This window comes from Ovis aries, chromosome 22 (assembly GCF_016772045.2).
Source record: "Ovis aries strain OAR_USU_Benz2616 breed Rambouillet chromosome 22, ARS-UI_Ramb_v3.0, whole genome shotgun sequence".
NCBI lineage: Eukaryota > Metazoa > Chordata > Mammalia > Artiodactyla > Bovidae > Ovis > Ovis aries.
Window position 1 is genome coordinate 27,153,040 of NC_056075.1, and position 19,396 is coordinate 27,172,435.

General features: G+C 41.6%; 1 protein-coding gene across 5 annotated transcripts in view; it reads right to left on the reverse strand.

Moving 5' to 3' along the window:
* SORCS1 (sortilin related VPS10 domain containing receptor 1) overlaps nucleotides 1–19,396 on the reverse strand; it is a 580,387-nt gene that overhangs the window by 198,252 nt on the left and 362,739 nt on the right. For all 5 annotated transcript variants that reach the window (XM_042238470.2, XM_042238466.2, XM_042238468.2 and 2 more), the window contains exon 4: nucleotides 11,815–11,973. In XM_042238470.2, coding sequence (XP_042094404.1) covers nucleotides 11,815–11,973 — 159 coding nt within the window. The remainder of the gene's footprint in view (nucleotides 1–11,814; nucleotides 11,974–19,396) is intronic.

Genomic DNA, 19,396 nt, shown 5'->3' on the forward strand with positions numbered 1-19,396 from the left:
TGACCCCCTTCCCAGACCAGCTCCCCCACCTCCAAGAGATGCAAGTTCCTCAGAGAAAAGGCAAACTTCTCAGCATCTGTCATACATGATATGTAGTAATGTGTTATATTTTGTCCAGATTGCTGTGGTGGCTTATGTAAGACAGTAAAAGCGGGAAGTCTCCCCAAGTTCTCACGGTGGGACTGGGCATACAGTTAAAATCTCTCAGTATGACAGTGTGAGGAAAGACTGTTTTAGGACAAGTGGGTCAATCTGAGCAAATAAACAGAGCAGAAAAAGTTAAAGTGAAGTCGCTCAGTTGTGTCTGACTCTTTGCGACCCCATGGACTGTAGCCTATTAGGCTCCTCTATCCATTCTATCCTGGAATTTTCCAGGCAACAGTAGTGGAGTGGGTTGCCATTTCTTTCTCCAGGGGATCTTCCTGACCCGGGGATTGAACCCGGGTCTCCCAAATTGCAGGCAGACGCTTTACCACCTGAGCCACCAGGGAAGCCTGAGACAAAAGGTAGAGCGGTGTCTTTGTTCTTCTTTTGTCAACTATGCGAGACTCAGCTTGGCAGGTGTGAGTAAAGGAAAGTGAAGTGGGAGCAGAGGCTATAAACACAGCCTGGGAACAGATTGGGTGGAGGCAATCCAACCAAACTCATGGGGAGCTAATGGAGACGGGACTCAACGGACAATGAGGTCAAAAAATAAGGGGCCGCAAAGCTTTGCTGATGAAGAGTGAGCAGGAATGATGACATGTCACCAGCTCCATCAAATTCTCCCAAGGTTGGATTTATCAAACCTGTCACTGGCCATCCCCAGCTGGCAATGAAGTCTGTCACGTGCCCCACAGTCCTGTTTGGCAGGATTGGGGGGTTAAACCTATGGAACTTGGGTGGATTGGGCAGCAAGGGTCAATAGGTAACAGTGGGCCAGTTCAATTTGTGGCCATTTCCTGTGCTCCCGGATCTGGAGGTACTTAGGGAAATTTTCAAGTAGAATCTTAGGCTTAAAGGTTCTATAATATAGATGTAGAAATAGAGAATAGATAAAACAATTAGATGCTAAGCATCTATATCACAAATGCCTCATATCTAGACACTGACAGGAAAAAATGAGTAACTCTCAATAACCATGTAATTGTCCCATTATTTAAATGCATAAATGATGAAACTTAGCAAGTTTTGAGAGATAAAAATAAGCAGGAGGAAACACTTGTTGCTTGGAACATACTGGACGTGTGCTTCCGTAAGATAGACCCAATAGCCATGTAGAGATGGGACAGAGGGGAGAAAGCAGTTAGCAAGTGGCTGAGCAGAGCAGGGAAGAGATGGGTGCCTGGATAAGCCAGGGCCCCTGGATTTGGGAACAAGGAAAGGGAAGAAGAACAATAATAACAATAAACAAAATTTTAAAAAGAAAAAATCTGACCAAGACTGAGTATAAGAGAGGGTCATTTCATTTAAGTATAGCTTATATATATACACACACATGCATGGGTTTGTGAATTCTATTTCAGATTCTTTCCTGTTATAGGTTATTGCAAGATGATGACTATGACTCTCTGTGCTATACACACACAGGCAACTATAAATTTTGTCTCAAATTTGAATGATGGGCTTTAGAGACTTTTCTAGAATATCTAAATATTTCATCTAATCATTCCAAGGACTACTGATTTATTTTTATTTATTTCATTCCAGTTTTTAATTTTTCATTGAAGTATAATCGGTTTTCAATGTTGTGCTAGCATTTGGTGTACAGCAACGTGATTGTTTTATTCATAAACACATTCTTTTTACATACTCTTTCCACTATAGGTTATAACAAGATTTTGAATACAGTTCCCTATAATATATAATAGAAACTTGTTTATCAATTTTATATATAGTAGTGGATACCCGTTAATCTCAAACTCCTGTTTTATCTTCCCCCTACTCCTCTTTCCCCTTTGATAACCATAAGTTTGTTTTTCCTATGTCTGTGAGCCTTTCTGTTTTGCAAATAAGTTCATTTGTGTCATTTTATAAGATTCCACATATAAGTGATATACAGTATTTGTCTGCCAGACTTACTTTACTTAATATGATAATCTCTAGGTCCATCCGTGTTGCTGCAAACGGCATTATTTCTTTTTTTTTTTTATGGCTGAGTGATTGCATCTGTGCGTGTGTGTGTGTGTGTGTGTGTGTCTGTGTGTGTGACATACCTTATCTATTCATTTGTCAATGGACATTTAGACTGCTTCTGTGTCTTGACTGTTGCAAAGAGTGCTGCTATGAACATCGGGGTGTATGTATCTTCTGTAAAACAATTCTGTTTATTTACTTTTGGCTGTGCTTGGTCTTCATACTGCATGGGCTACTCTCTAGTTGTGGTACATAAACTTCTCATTGTGGTGGCTTCTCTTGTTACAGAGCACAGGCTCTGGGGCACATGGGCTTCAGCAGTTGCAGCACATGGCCTCAGCAGCTGTGGCTCCCAGGATCTAGAGCACAGGCTGCATAGCTGAGGCACACAGGCTGCATAGCTGAGGCACACAGGTTTAGCTGCCCTGTGGCATGTGGGATCTCCCCAGATCAGGGATTGAACCTGTATCTCATGCACTGGCAGACAGATTCTTTACCGCTGAGCCACCAGAGAGGCCCCATGAAGCATATGTATCTTTTTGAGAGTCTTTTCTGGATAAATGCCCAGGAGTGGGATTGTTGGATCATACAGTAGTTCTATTTTCAATTTTTAAAGGAATCTCCATACTGTTTTCCACAGTGGCTGCACCAATTTACAGAAGGATTCACTTCTGAAAGCTCTAGTCATTTTGCTGGGCAAGGGGAAATTTTACACATAGACCCCTGGGACCAGAGCTGGTGCAAGGTTGGAGGAGGTGAGCAGGGGTCACAGTGCTTATGACACAAGCTGGCCTGCTGAGTCACAAGGGACTGTTTGCTGCCTGGGAACCAGCCAGGGACAGTTCCCTTCTTGCTCTCCCTTCCTCTGTTGCATGATCTTCAAACAGCAGTTTTCCCTCTGCTGTGAAACTCAGCTTTGAAATGCATACTACAGCATCTGCCAGAGGGAATGGGTCGCACAGTAGGTTGGACATGGGGAATATGGTTAAACAAAATTGAAAAAAAAAAGGCAATTAAAGAAAAGAAAATATCACAATGGCTTTTCTAGGGAGGCAGTGTTTGGTGCAGTGAGGACAGAGTATGAAGAGAATCAAACCTGGATTAGACTCCTAGCTCTATCAACCACCCTGGGGAATTTTCTTAACCTTTTGGAGCCTCAGATTCCCCAAATATTAAATAGGCATAAAGATAAAGTCAATGTTTCATGTAAGAAAGAAGTTGAGGAATCAATGTGAAAGGCCTGGCAGAGAGTTTACTATGGAGTGAAGGGTCAGTGCTAGTTCTCAGCCTTTCCTCTTCCTGCTGATCACTGCCTCCAGCCTGAACTGCCCACAGACCCTGGAAAAAAACAAGGAATGGCAAGGAGAAGCAGGTGTGATTGCTATTTTCTTCCTGACTTTCAGGAAGCAAGGAAGGATCCTAGACAACACATCCATGTCCCTTGCCTCTGAGGTTGGATATTGCTTAGCCTGGCTGTTCCTGGAGTAGCTGGGGGCATCTGACTTTGGACCACAAGTCTTATGCTGGGACATTTTCTCATCATGCCTGCAATGAGATCAGCAGGCAGGCACTGAAATTAAGTAAGTCAGGTGAGTGAGCCTTGCCGATTTGAATTTGTGACTTTTCATCTGGTACTATTTTACAGTACAGGATCTGGTTGTTTCAGGAGGCTGGTTTCTGACTTCCAGTTTCTCTTCCTCTTGCCAGCTATGAGATCCTGCCTGGGCCTCTGGGTCTCTTAGACCACTGAGTGTGCCGTTTATAATTTGTACTTACAATATCCTCTTATGCTGAAAAGAGGAAGTTGGACAAGGTAACATTGAATTTTTTTTTAATGTGAAATTCAGAGTCATAAGTTCACAAAATGTGTCTGTCTATAAGGCCGAACCTTCCTTCTCCCCAAACCACTCCCCTCCGTGGCAACACTGTTGGTTACACACACTCTTGAAAAGGAAAAATACAGGAAAATGTCACTTACTGGATTTCTAAAGGACCACTACGAGAGACAGGTTTAAGAAGAGGTCCATGCCCTCTTAGGATGTCAAATGTCTTTCAAAGTTCCCTGGATGGATGCCTGGATTTAAGAAGCATCTTAATCCATTTAGACAAGTGGTGGTTAGAACAGATCAAAAAAGCTAGCTACAAAACACAAGCAAAAATGTAATTTATTTGAAATAAATTAAGCTCAACTAGCTAAAAAGAGCATAATTCTGTCTGTCCAAACCTTAGTCCTAATCACTCATTTTAAAATGTCCATTTCTCCTAATTCTTGCAGCCTGTTTATTCAAACTTGGGAATAGATAGATCAATCTGCTTTATGTAGCAACTGAAAAATAATGCTACAACCTGGTTAAACAAGTTAGCTAAGGTGAACACAGGACTTCTGTGTTTGCATAGGATGACATTTCGGCTTGAGAATTTGTTTTATAAACAAGCATTGGGGTTGACATTTAGCAAGCTCCCTGGTTTCCAGTCTAATTGCCAGTTTTGTACTTGGATACTTAAATTACTAATATATTCATGAGGTTAGAAATCAGCTCTGACATTGGGAAATTTCAAGCACATGGAAATCTTGCCAAAGCAGCATGGTATATAACACTGTACGTATTTCTTATAAATAACTGAGTGCCTTTTTACTTAATGCAGTGCCTTGGGAAAAGTGATGGCTTTAGGTAGGTATCAGTCTCCCAAGTGTTGTGCAAAAATTATTTGAATATCCTCCGGGGGCTGAATTTGAAGGATCTATTTATATTTTATTTCAAGCTTGCCCTTTTGACATGAAAGGGCTGCTAGGTCTATTCAAAAACAAATAGAGTTGCTGTGAAGGCAAATACATTAATATGTAATGGCATACTGCTATTATAATCGATAATATTTTCTTAGGACCAAATATTGGTTCTCGCTTGCTTCATTCATTCTGGTTCAATGGTACCTTTTAGCCACTAAGAGTATAGTCAACATTGACTAAAGTTTCTATAACTTCTCGTATGTGGGGAAGACAATCCTGGATTGCTGCTAAAGCGGCCTTGTGTTTGTATCTAGTTGTGGCACACCAGGTGGCTCTCTCTCCTAGGTCTTTGAAGAACCATGTGCCAGGCACTGTGTTGAGTGTTTTACATACATTATCTCAGCATCTTCAAACAGTCCTGTGAGCCAGGTACTATTATTACTTCCATTTCACAGCTGGAGAAACTCTAAAAGTTAAGTGACTTGCTGAAGGTCACACAGCCATCTGCAGGGCCTGACAGAGTAGAGAGCTGATGTTCCTGCCTCACTTGCTGTGTTGTCTATCACTGATAAGAAACGAATATTACCGAGTGTTGGAAACTGCTGACATCTCTTCTCTTGTTGAGCAGTCATTATTTCCCAGGGAATTCCTGGCATTCAAAGCAGTTGTGATAAGCAATGGTCTTCTGTTAGTGCCCAGTCAGGAAAAGTAGAAAGGATTAAAAGAAATAAAAGAAAGTGTTTTGTTTTTTTTAAGAAATAGATATAAAACTGTTTAAATAAAATTTCTGGACTCATATAAAGAAAGAAAAGAGAAAACTAAAAGCAGTTCTTTTAAAAATGTACTATTAGGCAAGTTACTAAAATTCCATTGTATGCCCTCAAACATACTTGCAGTATAATTTTCCTTTTCTATCAATATGATTTTAACTCAAATTCAGTCTTCATTTATATAGAGAATGTTGCTGTTAATATTCAGGGTTTTAATTATTTGTGAAAAGGGTTTCCGTATCAAAACACGTTCTCCTCCTTAACAGTTGTGTCTTTTGTATATCCTACACATATTTGCTAAAATCCTGAAGGTGAGGCCACTCTGCAAGCCTGAAGACTTCTCATTTAATTCGTAAACTTTGATAGTTTGTAATATAGAGTAGAACAGAGATCCTGAAAGCTCCCACATGGTATTACTTGGACTGTTGACTCATAGGGCTTTGGAACAAGTGAGACCATACAAACTCATGAGTATTCTAGAACTGCCACTAAATGAACAGTGACCCACCAAACTGTCCTAAAGGTCTTGTCCTCCCTCCACAGAATTGATCACTCATTTGGATGCATTTTTTTTTTTAATTCACAAAACAACTGAACACCTCCTGAAATAACACTGACAGGAAGATCCATGAACAAGAGGAAAACAAAGATGATGAGAAAGATGGGGAAATAAGAGAAAAAAAAAGTGATTTGGGGACTAATACAAGGCAGCAGATGAGGTTCACTTGCTCTGCACAGTTCTCTGCTTTAAGTTTTTGAGTTCGTTACAAACAATTTACAAATATCACATTTCAAACAAAACAGAATTACTCCTCTCGAAAAACTCTGAAAAGTCTGATGACATCAGATGAGTCATTCTTGGTGGCAAGAACAGTAGGCTGAAGCTGACCAAGATCCCCTACCTCAATCCACCCACCCTCCTGAATGCACACCTGCGCCCCAGTCTCCCACAGCTCAAACCCAGCTGCTCTGTTCAGTCAGATTCTTGCTTGTCTGTGGAGGAACTGAGTTTGTGGCCTAGAAGGACGTGGGCATCCACAGGGGTGGGGAGAAGAAGCTGGCTGCCGAGGACGGGAGAAAAGTGATTCCTTCTGCTCACAGTCGGGGCGGCAGGTAGGTCTGCAAAGCTGCCCAAGGAAAGGGCCTTGCCAGTATGAATAAGCCAAACAAGAGAGTCTCTCCTCCCCAGCAACCAGGCAGTCTGAGCCTGGGGAGTGTTCACATTGATTTCACAACACTGCAGACCCTCCCCTATACAAATCACTCCTCAGTGCAACCCCTAACAGACAGGCCTCGAGCCCAGCACCCCCGGATGGTCAGCAGAACTGATTAAGATGCCTATTCTTAACAAATTTCTATTTTTTATTTCCTTTCAGTCACATCTGCGTCTTGTTTTCTCTCATTTCCAATGTTTCCCAACACATCATGTTTAGTGAGGTGTTTAAGACAGACTGAGAGATGCTGTTGGAGGCAATGTTTTATAGCACAGTTTGTACACTAGTTTATTGCCAAATTAAAATAAAGATGTAATCTGGCAGACTCAGCCTACTGCTAAGTCTTGCTTGGGTGGTTTCCTGCACTGAGGCAAGAAGAGGTAGGGGAACATGGAAGGAAGGGGAAGCTCTGTATCTTTCTTTTCCCAGCTGTTCGGTTTCCAAATGCAAAGACACAAAAGCAATGAGCAGAATGTTTGGTTTGCCTACCACTTAATTACAGACATAACAAATAAATGAAGGAGCGTGAGATGGTTGGTGCTTTTGGAATTCTTCACCGCAGAATTCTTCACAGCATCCACAGTGATTCACTGCTGGTTTGTAAGAAGCTGAAAGGGTGTGACTATACGTGACGGGGTAACCTTGGCCCATTTGGCACAAACTTTCCATAATGTCTGTAACATTTATTTTTCTGAAAATCTCAGGGCTTTCCAAAGGCACAGCCTCACATTCAGAGGCCAAGGAGTCTATCACCTGTGTCTAGACCACGGAAGTCCCCCAACAGGGCTTTTTAAGAAGGCAGGTTACTTCTTTTAGAGCATCAATGGGTCTCAAGCCTTTTCCTTTCAATTCTTCTAGTGGTGGCTTGAGAGTCACATGCTCATTCAAGAACACTTTTACCTCTTGGCAACCACCTAGATATTGAATATCACAGGTAGATTTCTTTATCTAAAAAAAAGGCTAAAATATCAAAATATCCTGGTTTTATGGATTTCAAGGGCATTTGGCTATACACATTTCTCTCTGATTAAAAGCTCTTCTCTTTTTTTTTTTTAATCTGGCTTCCTATGGAATTGATGGCCACTAAAACTCTATCTTGGGCCAGAAAGGACAATCTGTTCAACCAAACTCTTTCAAGTCCCTTAAAATGCTCACATCAAAAAACGTCCGCTGAGAGTCCAGACACTCAAGATGAGATGCAGTCAGGGCAGAGTGCCGCGGCCCATATGGACTCTTTCCTGTGAGCCAGAGATCCAGACTGTGTCCTTGGGGGGCTCAAAGCCTCATTCACGGAAGGAGAAAGAAAGCCATGGCAGGAAAATAAGGGAAAAGCAAAGGTGGCTGTATATTCAAAAGAGGAAGTATGCTTCGAAAGTCTGACAGCCAACGATGGGAGAGAGGTGAGGAGGTCTGTGCGCAGGGGAGCTCTAATGCAGCTGCCACCTCCGTGCTTTCTAACCCACAGTATTTCACCACAGACTGATGGGAAATAGCACTCAGCAGAGTGAATCCCAGCACTTAAGCCACCATCTTTGCTGAGAGCTCTGCAGCAGCAGTGACTGTCATGCACAGTGATGAGCAATACTTACATGGAAGAATGAATGTTCCTGTTTTCCAAAGTCACTCACCTGCCAGCACCGGCATGGGGCCCTCATTGGGGCCCACTGCTGCCTCTCATTGGAGCTAAAAGCTCTGTGATTTGTGGGTGACTGACAGCTGCTATTTCCATATCACTGGCCCACTGGAGTGGCCACACATCTTCTCCACTTGTCTTTAGGCCAACTCCACCAGTTAATGGCTCATCGAATGACTGCACCCGGATCCCCTCATTGCTAATGGACCACTCCTCATTCTGTGATTCACATCCTGACATATGGAGCCCTTCAGTTCAGTTCAGTTCAGTCGCTCAGTCGTGTCCGACTCTTTGCAACCCCATGAATCGCAGCACGCCAGGCCTCCCCGTCCATCACCCCTACTTCTGTTAGTGGGTTTCTCATAATTCTTTGTTCCCAGGATCATCTTTCCTTCATTCTCCTCTAGAGAAACAGAGCTTAGCCGATAGGCTGACTTCTACCCCTTTGGTGATATCTCTAAACATCACCATCCATTTAGTAGAACTCTATTAATTTTCATACTCAGATTCCAGTTGCCTAACTTAGACATGTGTTACTAATGAGTATTTTCCCCTTTGGGGAAAAATCTTCTCAGATTTTTGGTTTGTCAGCTACATACAGAACAAAGACTGTTAAGGCTCCCTCTACATGTAAAATGACAGAATTCATTTGGTCTGGTCCAGACCAAGGATTCTATGATATCACCCTAACGGGTCTTCTTGGTTTTGACCTCATAATGCCTCAGTTCATCGTAATACTACTGCCAGGTTAATTTTTGTAATCTATAGCTCTGAACACATAAATCCACTGACCAAAATGTTCAAAAGGCTCCTAATTGGAAAAAAAAAAAAAAAAGAATTATTTTTCCTAACAGTCTAAAGGGTAAAAAAAAAAAAAAAAAGATTGGGTCCAGGAGTACATGCATAATTAACTTTCCATAATTTCAGTTTCAGCCAAATCAACATATTCATGATCCTGTTAACATGAGTTTTCTAACTATACAAACTTACATTATTGTTTATGACATTGCTCTTGTGTAAAGTGTGCCTCCCCCCCAAGAAGAAATATGACATATTCATTAAAGTCCAGGTGAAATCATTTTATAAGATCTCCATCTCCTAAACTTCGGGTTGCCAGGTTCATAGAATCCATGAACTAACTCTGATTGGGTATCTACTATACATGAATGACTTCCCTGGTGGCTCAGACGGTAAAGCGTCTGTCTACAATGTGGGAGACCAGGGTTCGATTCCTGAGTCGGGAAGATCCCCTGGAGAAGGAAATGGCAATCCACTCCAGTACTACTGCCTGGAAAATCCCATGGACAGGGGAGCTTGGTAGGCTACAGTCCATGTGGTCGCAGAGTCGGACACAACTGAGCGACTTCACTCACTCTTCACTCATATGTGAATGAAGGCTCTCCCTGCCTTGTTAGTCCCTCTTAGACTACTGAACTCATGTGTGTTTATTTTCCTTCCCTAGGTTGACCAAATACTTCTCGATATAGCTATTTTATACCAACAATGCACCATGCTGAGCACGTAAAACAGAGCCTAATCTTTTTCAGTCTCATCCAAGTGCATCTGCAATTATAACTACCCACACAAACACATTTTAAGGCAAAGAAGGCTGACCCCAAGTACCATACGTGGCCGAGTTGGGGCTATAACTCCCACATGCCCTAACTTCTCCGAGGTAATTCACTCTGCCACTGTGGTCATGGGGCTGCTGTCTGAAGTGCTGGCACATGAAGGGTTACATTTTTGGCCTTTTCTTCCAACACAACTGCAAAGATGCACAGTTTTCACTCAGCCAGGTAAATCTGGCCCTCACTGTGCCTCTGGCATCAGGGGAAAATTAACCAACTGTCAAATACAATACAAAAGCCCAGTGGATTAAATGTCTAATACTCTGTGTTCTGAGCTGCTCAGCTTTGCCTCTGGTAACTGCACCATCCTGGACCAAATGCACGGTGGCTTGACTCCAGGAATGAAATTGTACATTCTGCTGAAAGGGGAGCCAGGCTGCTCAAGAGGAAAAAATACTAATTGCAAATCTTTTCTATTTTTAGGCTAATGTGATTTTATTTGGCAGTAAGGGCAGCATGAATAAAACTCCAATCCTAAGAATTTTAATTTGCCTCCTCAAAAAATGCTCATGTCAGTTAGAGACCTTGAAAAGTTGCTAGTATCATTCCTCTCTCATCAGGAAGAACCCCAACACGTCTATACCAGTCCAGATGGATAAAATCCTCAAACACCCTCCTCACTCAGCTAAGTCCAATATTTCTTTAAATATACGTCCTTTGTAACTTACAAGTCCTCTAAAGAGAATGTTCAGAATGACCTCACTGAACCATGCATTTCACAAAAAGCATTCCAATATTTTAGCTATGTTCCTTTTGGCTTTTTTTTTTTTTTTTTAGGTTTTCTCTCACATTTGCCTCTGTATATTTTATTTCTTCTAATTCTAATCTGATTGTATTTGCTGTTGTCAGCCTTATTGTCTACCTGAAAATGTAAGTTCCTTAAAAGCAGGGGCTATATGTATTTTATAACTGTAGCCTGCTAGGCTTCTCTGTCCATGGAATTCTCAAGCAAGAATACTGCAGTGGGTAGCCATCCCTTCTCCACGTGATCTTCCTGACTCAGGGATCGAACATGACTCTCCCACATTGCAGGTGAATTCTTTAACATTTGAGTCACTAAAGAAGCCCAACTGCAGTATAGAGTACATGATATATTTGACAGTATTTATCCCATAAAATACATATACATATTGCCATGCACTTGCATACACACATGAACATACAATAAACATAACATGCTTATAACATACAATTGCATAACATCAATCAATGCCTTCTTAAAAAATAGACTTCTCCTTCAGCCTAACCACCAAGAGAAGAAAAGTCCTGGATTACCTGATTCTGAATGTCATCTATGTACATTTCTCTCACTATTTTAACAAGTCGCTAGCTATTGCACTTAACTCTTTCAGAGCCATCCAGCCCTTTAAGGCTCTGAGAAAACCTATGGGGTCCTTTACAAAAAATGATTATATCTCTCACACACAAAACTGTCTCAGATTTCATGGGGGTCGGGGGCTGTCGATGGACTGAAACTTCCAGGTAAGAAGTTTCTCCGCAACATCTTCCTGATGGTCTAGCTTTTCCTTTGCATGCTCTTTCAGACATTTACACAGCTCAGACAAGCAGCCTGAGATCCACATTCCTGCTCCTTGCCCTACTGGCACAGGGTTCAAGCTCCTGCACGTAACCTGCCCACTGAGATGAAATACAGAGATGACTAAGTGGTTGTTGTTCCCTAGGACAACCATGCACCACTGTCTCGAGCAAGGTGATCGCCACTCACCTTTTGGTCTTGGCTGTATGCCAGAATCCAGTCTTCTTGTTTAGGGTGGAAAAGTAAGCTCTGGATGTAAAAGTTCAGCCGGTATTTTTGATAGGTTGCCCCTTCGTCCGAGCTGATCAGTAAACTGCTCTCAATCTCTGGGTCTGTGAGCAGCATAATCTGTGGCAGATTATGGGAAAGAAAACAAGAGAAGAGTAAATTTACAAAGCTTGAAGATGAGCTAAATTTTTGACAAAGGGAAAATGAGCAGGTGAAGAACAACTGGGCAATGACCTTGACTGCCAGGTTCACTCTCCTGCCTTGGACCAAGGTGACAAAAATGTTTTCACCAAGAAAGGAAAGCGGTAGGACAAGTTGAAAGCAGGGGTGGGGGGTGGGGGGTGGGGGTGGGTGAGAAGAAAGGGAGGAGTGAGTTTTCTTTCCTCCTATAGGGCTCCTTGACCTCCCCTCCCCAAATGTTATTTCCTTAATCTGAAATATTTTCTATTATTCTCCTGACCTCAAGCCTCCTTCCTACTGAGTCCTATCTAGTTTCCATTTGGGGGGATGAGAGAGCAAGATTTGTCACCGGTATTTGTGAGAAAGCTGGAAAGGAGTACCAATAGCAGTGGGATTTCAGTCCATTAGATTTTTCTCTTATTACAAGCCCTTCTTGATAGGGTCCACATGGTTCTCACTGACAAGATGGCTCATTATGCTGACCTTGCAAACAAATAATAAATCAGAGTGATCCTTGAGACTGACCAAATTGCCCAAATGGCATCCTGTTATCTCACTGGTGCCTATCTTCTCAAAGCTGCGAGACCACCAGATTCCAGACCTCTGGCTAGGTGACCATTTCTTTAGAGAATTTTTCATTGGTGGGAACTCCGTTAGAAAGGAGGATGCTGGTTCTCCTTAAGGGCCAGTCACCCTCTCTTTTCCCTCTAATAAATTTTCCTTTTCTTGCCTGACTGCCTGGCTCACTCTTTTTCTCTGCACTCACCTTACACTTCTATTCATATTAACAATCTCCCACATCATCCTGCCTTTAGCCTGATTTTCTGAATCTTGAGTCAAAGGCTGTGTATTCAAATGCCTCCTCTGAGTATTTATTTGTTGTCTATATACTTTCTTTAGAAAATAATTCCATGAGAATAGTGATACTTGACATTTCTCTGTTTTCATCCCCCATGGGTATATTCCCAGCAGCTAGAATGAGGTCCAGCATATATTATATACTCAATAGATATTTACCAAATTAATGAACATGAGTAAAAGGGATGGATGAAAAGAGTTTTCAGAGTAGTCACAAAGATTTAGAAAGATGCTCTGAACAGTTTGAACAGATATAAACGGAAGTTCCATGGGAAAAAAAGTCATTGAATGCCCTCTCCATCTTTAGCCTTTGACACGAGAATACACTAGACTCATGTAAAAAGTCACAGCTCCAGAGGCTTGGGATTTTCTCCTTTTGAGGGTTAACCTTGGCCAGAGCAGTGTGAAGAACAATGGGAGCAAGATGCAGGAGCTGCCCTGTAAACTGCTTTTTATTCTCTCATTTTCTGCCTCTAGGAATGTGATAAACACCTCATTCCAGACTCTGCAGGTTGCCCTTCACTCAAAGTGCACACCTAACGCCTCCAGACAGGTGGCCTTAATGCTACCCATTGACTTCTTCCCCATCAACTTATTAATTGGCACTCTCCGAGTTTGGTTCAGAGAGGCATGAAAGATGTATTTAATGTGTGGCCATATGAAGAGAAACCTCTGCAGCCCAGGGTTTAAGATTACCAGCTGAGGATGCTGCAGTTCCAGGGAAAGGAGAGAAAGAGAGAGAAAGAAAAAAAGAAAAAGAAAAAACTACAGCCCTGTCATAAAAGAGCAGAGTGTCAGGCAAACACACAGGGCTTTCTCAGGCACTGGAGGCAATCATATTAAAACCTCAAGATAGTGCCATCTTCCAAAGACGTGTCCTGTCACAGCAAATGGCACACAAGAACCGCATACCAGACACACTCAGCCGGAATGTGTTTATGTAGTCAAGGATGGATTTAGGTTCCTTGCTGTTTTCCTCCCTGCCCTTCTTGAAGAGGAGAAAGGAATGTGGTGGAGTGAACGGAACGCCAAGGCTGTCAGCCCCTGTCTGGACAAGTTGGAGAGCGCACACAAAACTGGAGACTAATTGCCTCTCATCCTGTATTCCAGTGAAGCCACTGTCCATCGAACATAACTCCTGACAAAGTTATAGATTTCTCTGTCTTGCAGTCACCAAGCAGACAGTGTTCCCCTTTTGGGTGTCTGGTGTGGAACCAGCAGATAATCTGCTAAGTACAAACTTCCATGGCATCATTAAAGTCTATTGTATGCATTAAGCAAGGAGGATCAGATGGTTCCTAAATTCACAAGAATATTTCCAGGTGATTTCCTATTTACTGACACATAAAAGCTGTCATTTTCTAGATAACAAATAAGTCATCAAATGATCATATTGCTTTGTGTCTCCAACCACAATTAACAATAATATATAACAGCCTTTTTGCACCACTGCCAACAAGTAATTTCCATGATAATATGAAAAGGTTCAATTTTATAGAGCATCTATTGTCTCAGGCAAGGTGATTTTCCCCCTCTGATTTTCTATTTCTCTGTAAACCAGAATATGTTTTACTCTCTTCCCACGAGTGCGGATCCCACCACCTGCTTCTCCTGGCAGATTACTTCATCAAAATAAAAACCTAGGCCTAGAATATACTGATATCAAGCTGCTTTTAATTTATCATTTATTTAGAATATTTTGATACTCATTTATGCTCTGAGTCATCTGTATGAGATATTCTGTATCCAAGTAACATGGGACGGGAGAGGTAAAATCATGCAAATATTTCCAAACATATGGATATTTACTATTGAATAAATAAAACTCCTAGCTTCCGTGTTTTTCTTCTGGGTATGAAAAATATGTAGGTCAAAATCTCATGATTTCTATACATTCTTACATAAAACCCTCTGCTTGGGAACTTGACACTTCAGATATTATAGAAGATGTCAGGAGATCCCTCTGTAAGAATTTTAGATGTATCTGTACTACACCAACTTTCCAGTGGTTCCCCTTTCATATCTCTGCTTAAATTTACTCAAAACAAACAGGTCAGTCTGGATCCATTTTTAGTAGAATTCAAAATAAATGAAAAATGCATTGACCCTAACCAACCCTTCAACATGTTAAATCATGTTTGTGCCCCCTTCTACTACTTCTGTATCCATAGCTACATATCATATCACGGATTGAATTTTTCATTGTTTTCCTTTTTTCATTTACTATCATTACCTATATTCATTTCTCAGAGAAGGGAATGGCACCCCACTCCAGTACTCTTGGCTGGAAAATCCCATGGACGGAGGAGCCTGGTAGGCTGCAGTCCATGGGGTCGCTAAGGGTCAGACACCACTGTGCGACTTCACTTTCACTTTTCACTTTCATGCATTGGAGAAGGAAATGGCAACCCACTCCTGTGTTCTTGCCTGGAGAATCCCAGGAACGAGGGAGCCTGGTGGGCTGCCGTCTATGGGGTGGCACAGAGTCGGACACGACTGAAGTGACTTGGCATGGCATATTCATTTCTAGCTGAACAATAAAAGTACAAATGCATACACACATTAATTAATACACACCACTGTATACAATGTTTTTCAATTAGTTAGTTACAACCTTTAACACAATTAGGTTACAATTGATTCAGTGGTTGAACCATAGAAAGCACTTGATGAATTATTCACTGGATTCAGTTCAGTTCAGTCACTCATTCCTGTCTGACTCTGACCCCATGCGCTGCAGCACGCCAAGCCTCCCTGTCCATCACCAACTCCCGGAGCCTACTCAAACTCATGTCCATCGCGTTGGTGATGCCATCCAACCATCTCATCCTCTGCTTCCCCTTCTCCTCCTGCCTTCAATCTTTCCCAGAATCAGGATATTTTTCAATGAGTCAGTTCTTCGCATCCATCAGGTGGCCAAAGTCTATAGAGTTTCAGCTTTAGCATGAGTGCTTCCAATGAATATTCAGGACTGATTTCCTTTAGGATGGACTGGTTGGATCTCCTTGCAGTCCAAAGGACTCTCAAGAGTCTTCTCCAACACCACAGTTCAAAAGCATCAATTCTTTGCCACTCAGCTTTCTTTATAGTCCAACTCTCACATCCATACATGACTATTCATTTCAGTTCAGTCCAGTTCAGTCGCTCAGTTGTGTCCGACTCTTTGAGACCCCATGAATCGCAGCACGCCAGGCCTCCCTGTCCATCACCATCTCACGGAGTTCACTCAGACTCAAGTCCATCGAGTCCGTGATGCCATCCAGCCATCTCATCCTCTGTCGTCCCCTTCTTCTCCTGCCCCCAATCCCTCCCAGCATCAGAGTCTTTTCCAATAAGTTAACTCTTCGCATGAGGTGGCCAAAGTACTGGAGTTTCAGCTTTAGCATCATTCCCTCCAAAGAAATCCCAGGGTTGATCTCCTTGAGAATGGACTGGTTGGATCTCCTTGCAGTCCAAGGGACTCTCAAGAGTCTTCTCCAACACCACAGTTCAAAAGCATCAATTCTTCGGCACTCAGCCTTCTTCACAGTCTAACTCTCACATCCATACATGACCACAGGAAAAGCCATAGCCTTGACTAGATGGACCTTAGTCAGCAAAGGACTGTCTGTGCTTTTGAATATACTATCTCGGTGGGTCATAACTTTTCTTCCAAGGAGTAAGAGTCTTTTAATTTCATGGCTGCAATCACCATCTGCAGTGATTTTGGAGCCCCCAAAAATAAAGTCTGACACTGTTTCCACTGTTTCCCCATCTATTTCCCATGAAGTGATGGGACCAGATGCCATGATCTTAGTTTTCTGAATGTTGAGCTTCAAGCCAACTTTTTCACTCTCCACTTTCACTTTCAACAAGAGGCTTTTTAGTTCCTCTTCACTTTCTGCCATAAGGGTGGTGTCATCTGCATATTTGAGGTTACTGGGATTTCTCCCGGCAATCTTGATTCCAGCTTGTGTTTCTTCCAGCCCAGCGTTTCTCATGATGTACTCTGCATAGAAGTTAAATAAGCAGGGTGACAATATACAGCCTTGACATACTCCTTTTCCTATTTGGAACCAGCCTGTTGTTCCATGTCCAGTTCTAACTGTTGCTTCCTAACCTGCATACAGATTTCTCAAGAGGCACGTTAGGTGGTCTGGTATTCCCATCTCTTTCAGAATTTTCCACAGTTTATTGTGATCCACACAGTCAAAGCCTTTGGCATAGTCAATAAAGCAGAAATAGATGCTTTTCTGGAACTCTCTTGCTTTTTCAATGATCCAGCGGATGTTGGCAATTTGATCTCTGGTTCCTCTGCCTTTTCTAAAACCAACTTGAACATCAGGGGGTTCACGGTTCACATATTGCTGAAGTCTGGCTTGGAGAATTTTGAGCACTACTTTACTAGCATGTGAGATAGATGAGTGCAATTTGTGCGGTAGTTTGAGCATTCTTTGGCATTGCCTTTCTTTGGGATTGGAATGAAAACTGACCTTTTCCAGTCCTGTGGCCACTGCTGAGTTTTCCAAATTTGCTGGCATATTGAGTGCAGCACTTTCACAGCATCATCTTTCAGGATTTGAAACAGCTCAACTGGAATTCCAACACCTCCACTAGCTTTGTTCATAGTGATGCTTTCTAAGGCCCACTTGACTTCACATTCCAAGATGTCTGGCTCTAGATTAGTGATCACATCATCTTGATTATCTGGGTCGTGAAGATCTTTCTGTGTATTCTTGCCACCTCTTCTTAATATCTTCTGCTTCTGTTAGGTCCATACCATTTCTGTCCTTTATCGAGCCCATCTTTGCATAAAATGTTCCCTTGGTATCTCTAATTTTCTTAAAGAAATCTCTAGTCTTTCCCATTCTGTTGTTTTCCTCTATTTCTTTGCATTGATCGCTGAAGAAGGCTTTCTTATCTCTTCTTGCTATTCTTTGGAACTCTGCATTCGGATGCTTATATCGGAAAAAACATATCTTTGACTAGACGGATCTTTGTTGGCAAAGTAATGTCTCTGCTTTTAATATGTTGTCTAGATTGATCACAGCTTTTCTTCCAAGGAGCAAGCGTCTTTTATTTTATTTTATTTTAATTTTTTGCAAGCGTCTTTTAATTTCATGGCTGCGCTCACCATCTGCAGTGATTTGGGAGCCTAAAAAAATAAAGTCTGTCATTGTTTCCCCATCTATTTGCCATGGTGTGATGGGACTGGATGCCATGATCTTAGTTTTCTGGATGTTGAGTTTTAAGCCAACTTTTTCATTAACTGGATTAGTAGAATCTTATTATTTTAGTCTTCAAATTAGAATCCTCCAGTAATTATATTTCCATTAGTTCAAGTTTGTTCTGTCATTTTGTAGGTTATGAAAATTAAATATGTTAGTAAGCAAACAGAGAATTTAAGTAAGATCTAAATAGAAAATGTCTAACCCATTTGAGAAAAAAAGATACAATGTAAGTAATAAGTGTGATCCAATCATTAGATGTAAATGATGCCATTTATAGATAAAGTCCTATCTTCTCAAGAAGGTATTCTACTATCAAAATAGTAACTTCAAATTAGTGACTATTCTTCAAAAAATAATCAACTACATTCCTTAAATATGGTCAGTGATCCCTGTTTTTGCCAGTTTACATTGGCTCTCTACCTTCCTTTGGCTCTTCCTATGAGTTTGAATAATAATGTTTTGCTATGTTTAATACTCTGTATTCTGAAATATGATCTCCGTGACAGAACTCTAAAAGACCTCTATAAAAGGCATGACTCCAAAGTCAGCAGGATTCCTGCAGTGAGCTCTCTAAAAGGAGGACTTATTTGCTCAGCATAAAGCTTGATCCATAGTAGGTCCATACATATTTATAAATGAACAAATGAATGAGTCCTCTTTGTCCTTGGATCCCTGTGCCATTGAGAGTTCCAGTCTCTTAAACAAGTCCCTGCTTTCTACTTGGAAGCAAAGAGAGTAGAGACATCAGGAAGAGTCTGTCTTTAATAGGAAAGTAATTAGTCTGTTCAGATCAGCCCATTAGTGATCAGAACCAGTTCACTCATGCCTTGGAGGGCACACTGCATGCTTTACGACTATAGATGAGCTACTTTCTACAGCAAGTCAATAATGGCGACAAGGGCTTACACCACCCAACTCTAAGTAACCATTCATCATCCACTTCAGGGGGAAAGAAGAGACTTTGTTTGCTTTTCCCAGAGGTGACAAATGAACATGAAATGTAATTTATAGATTTCAAATATGTCACTTCTCTCTTTTTTTTGATATCAGTCCCCCTGAAACCTCAGTGTCATCAAAAAATAAATGTCTCTTTGACTCGCTCCAGATTCAACTTATGGCTACATGATGTACTTCTACAAAAGGTTGCCTCGTAGCTTTCTGATCCTTCCAGGTGTCTAATCAGGACATTCCTGAGGAATGTCCTACTATTTAGCTCTCCCAATTCTTTTCCTAGGTGTATGTTGTTTTTAGAATTGTATCATATACCTGTTAAGGCAGCATGGAGTTAATAAGAG